The sequence below is a fragment of the Cicer arietinum genome, chromosome 6 (genome assembly GCF_000331145.2).
Source record: "Cicer arietinum cultivar CDC Frontier isolate Library 1 chromosome 6, Cicar.CDCFrontier_v2.0, whole genome shotgun sequence".
Classification (NCBI taxonomy): domain Eukaryota; kingdom Viridiplantae; phylum Streptophyta; class Magnoliopsida; order Fabales; family Fabaceae; genus Cicer; species Cicer arietinum.
In genome coordinates, this window is record NC_021165.2 from 25,505,663 (window position 1) to 25,510,040 (window position 4,378).

The 4,378-nt window shown below is 36.3% G+C and overlaps 1 protein-coding gene across 1 annotated transcript; it reads right to left on the minus strand.

Moving 5' to 3' along the window:
- Window positions 1-1,557: 1,557 nt before the first annotated feature.
- Window positions 1,558-4,071, minus strand: LOC101500995 (uncharacterized). Its single transcript, XM_012717622.1, has 5 exons — window positions 3,677-4,071; window positions 3,371-3,551; window positions 3,046-3,241; window positions 2,387-2,919; window positions 1,558-1,602 (listed from the first exon to the last, which is right to left on the minus strand). The coding sequence occupies exons 1-5, from the start codon at window positions 4,069-4,071 to the stop codon at window positions 1,558-1,560; spliced, it is 1,350 nt and encodes a 449-aa protein (XP_012573076.1).
- Between the last annotated feature and the right edge of the window lie 307 nt (window positions 4,072-4,378).

Below are 4,378 nucleotides of genomic sequence, written 5' to 3' on the forward strand. Positions count from 1 at the left end.
AACCTTGGGTTTCTATTCTTGAAGAAAGGAAGCCAAGAAAACGAAAATGGAGGAGGGAGGGATAAGGGTCGCGCGTGAACAGAGGAAGAAGATGGAAATTTTGCTTTGGAAATTTTCCTTTTTTCTTTCCTTTCTTTTTCCTTTCTTCCTTTTTCCTTCTTTCCTTTTTATATCCTTTTCTTTTCTTTTTCCTTCCTTCTAATTTCCTTTCTTTCTATTCTCTCCAAACAAACATATATACATATATATATATATATATTAATTATAACTTAACAAATATCTCAAACAAATATCTAGATGTTTGTTAAATTACCATTTCACCCGTAACGCATTAAATTCTCCGTAAAGGATTCACCGCACTTAATTTAATTTATTTAATGACGAGTAATTCTAAACGGCATCAAAATATCTTTTTGCTCATATAAACTCCAAAATAATATTAACTTTGGCCAAAAAGCCTCCGAGCCAAAATCCAAAATACCCAAAAATACATAATGTATACTTTAAAATTATGGGTCTTACACAATTGGGGAGATGACCATTACTTTGGATGATGTCTCTTCGCTGCTGCATATACCCATCACCTGTGCATTCTTCAACGTTAATATATTTAACAAGGATGACGATGCATAGTTGTTGGGTGAGCTTTTTGGGGTGAGTCTGGCTGTTGCATATGCTGAGTTTAACTTGACGCGGACAACCACTGTTCGGTATAGTTGGTTGCTTGACGTATACCATCATCGATGTGCTGATCAGTATTGGCAGATGGCTGCGAGGGCATTTCTTTTATTTTTGGTGGGTTGCACCTTGTTCAGCGACAAGAGTGCCTTCGCAGTGAGTGTTGCCTACCTTGAATGTTTCAGAGACCTCAACTAATGCGGGGGATATGCATGGGGTGCTGCTGCGCTTGCTTACCTATACGACAATCTTCGAGAAGCGAGTATGCATCAGACTAGAACAGTATCAGGGTATCTGACACTATTACAGGTATTTGCGCTTGCTTTCCTGGTTTGATTTATTTCCTGATTTCATGGTTTGTTGCTTTATTGATTTATGAATATCTTATTGTATATGTGCAGGCGTGGGTGTATGAGCATTTTCCAGCATTGTGTGCGAATTGTTGTAGACTATCTCAGATTTATGATGAGGACTATCCGAGAGCACTTAGATGGAAGCCAAAACGGGATAAAGGTTTGGTTATTCCATTTAGGAAAGCACTAGACGAGATTGATGTTGATGACATATGTTGGACACCCTACAGAGAGCATAGTCTGAAGCGACCATTTGAGGTTGTTTCATTATTCAGAGGGTGGATACATTGGGGTCCCAAGATGTATGCTCACTTTCCAGATAGGGTATTGCGTTAGTATGGACATGTCCAAACCATCCCTGGTTCACCTTTGGAGATAGTAGGTCAGACGACCACACCAGAGGAAATATACATCAGGTTTACGCAATACGCTGTACATGTAGTTGACGTTGGGCCAGTTGTACATAGACCTGCAGACTGCACAATTGAGTACATGGACTGGTTTCGTCGAATTTCTCATCCATATATCATTCGTAGAGAACCAGTCTATGTAGCACCTTCGGTTGCAGAACCTGCCAATGATGATCATGCTTCAGAAGAAACAACGATAAATTCATTTAAATTTAATTTATAACTTTATTAAATTAAATAGTCATGTAATTAATTAATGTATTTTTTAATGCAACATCGAGCAATACAAATTGCAGAGGAGCTTCTTGGTCGACAACTGGTATTACCTGATGGCATCGTACTCGTGAATGAATTAATTTTGATATTGCGATCTCAGAGGGGTGGTGGTAGAGGTTGGACTCATGTAGTGCCATATCGCAGGAGACATAGACAAACTTAGGATATTTACTTTGGATATTTATTTTGGATATTTATTTTGGATATGTATTTTGGATATGTATTTTAGATATCTATTCTGGATTTCTGATATTTTGGTTACAGATATTTTGGATATATTGGATATCTATTTTGGATTTCGACCATATTAATTAAACAATTTAGTTTACAACTTCAACAATTCATACAATATTATTTGAATTCATACAATATTTTGGATATTCATTATATTTGAATTCAACAATTCAGTTTACAATAACTTCATTTATAGTTTCTGGAAATATCTGCAACCAATGTTGCATGCGATCCCTGTAAATAAATTATCATTGTCGTGCTTCTTCATTGCAATAATTTTTCCACAAATTACTTGTTGGTGGTATAGGGGAATATGACTTTAAGTAAACATGTTAAATTACATAACAATTATAAAGTGAATTATCAATAACAATTATAAATCAATAACAATTATAAAGTGAGTTATCAATAACAATTTAATATCACAATTAATACCTGTACGAAATGACAGTTGTTAACAAATGCAATAACAATCACACGATGATCTGACATAGATGTTGGTGGTGGACTTCGAAGTGAAAAATATGTTTGCGATTGGTTAAGTGATAATGCGACGACAACCAAGTTAAATTTCGAAGCAATCACATATCCCATTTCTGGAAGTGTCATCCAATTATCCTTCGATGCAACTTGCTCAACATACACATTGTGTATAAGTTGTCGAACATAATTTTCTCCACCAAATAGTATCTCGTAATGAGACATGAACTCTTGAAGCTCTATCACACACTGTTGACGGATGAATGCCCAACAGTTCTCACCCATTCCAAGTAAAGCTGCAACTGCACGATATCCACAATTACCATCATCACCGACATCAATAATGTCATCTATGAATTTATGAATTTCAACTGGCAACCAATATTTGAAGAGGAGAACTCTTGGGTGTCTAACTTTGCTAATTGATGGTCGAAGTGTGAGCTTTTGGACTGATGGTCGTGGTGCTAGCTTTTCTACTTTACCGGTATCTATAGTGCTACATGCATTTGTACCACTACATCAAACACTTGTATCCACATACTCCCACCAAGATGGATCACGCTTGGTTGATTTATCTCTTTTTGATACCTTACTTTTGCCTTTTTTTGGCGCACCTTTTGTTTTAACCTTGGCAACCGGTGGAAACATCGACATATTCGAAGGATACACGATCTCTCGTAATTTACCTTTAAGTGAAATTTTGCCAGGTACATCAAGCTCTTCAAACTTTTTCACTATGACATCTATTTCATGTTTCACAAATAACTCCGAAGGTTTACTCGATGCATCAACATGGAAAGTTAATGTACTCTACCAAACATGAATAACGTCTAATGGAATAGAACGTGGGATCATACTATACTTGGCTATTTCACATGCACAAGGTAGACCATTTGTTGTCCTAATTCTGCAACGACACTCAGTCTGATCAATACCTACATACTTCACGCGGTCATACTCTGCCGCAATGTGATCAATTGCATTTTTTGACACAACACCACGCAAATTCGCGTATAATCTGTTACTATAGCGATGCACCTTTTGAATGATGCTCTTTTCAAATGATGCTATTATCTCATTATGTTGTAATACAATCATGCTATTGATGGTTTCCCAAACACTGCATATATCACCAATACTATCTTGTAATATCCTTTTCAAACTCCAATGTGCCGATTCAACCCTTTATGTTGTGGTGTTCCCGAAGTGCATAACTCTATTTGCCCACGCCTCAACAAGCCTTACTTGTGAGGAATTAACCACTGCTCGTGTACAAAATCATAAAAAATAGAATAGCTACTACAAATTCCTTCAAAGATAGCCAACTTCATGTAGTATTGAGCCTCATCATAACTATAAATAAGAGCCTCCCATGCCTCCATTATTTGCACTTGCTTCTTTTTTGGAAACACAGTCATCTTGCACTTGGCTTTGACATTCTTGCATATATGAAACAAGCATAATAAATTCACTGCTTTTGGAAAAACATTTTCAACTGCGTTCATCAAAGCAAGATCTCTATCAGTAACAATGACTTCAACTTCACCACTTGTAGTATGTTCTTTCACCATTTGTAATGCCCATGTGAAGTTATCAACATACTCAGACTGTAGATATGCAAATCCCACACAAAATGTCATTTAGTAGATGTAACACAATAATCTCAAGTAATGACATTTGATACCTACAGGTCTTGTAAGTGCTATCCATAATCAAAATTATGTGAAAATTATTTACAAGAGTGATAGCGTCTGAATGGGCCCAAAATATGTCCCTTAACTCATTTGAACCCTCTACCTTCCTATATCGATAAACGTATTTGTCGCGTTCCATCAATGTCAAAAGATGTTGCATTTCTATTCTATTACCTCTAAGTGATGAACGATATGTTTGACGTGCATTGTAAACTTGTTTTATTATCGTCAAACTTTCAACGTTATGATCCCT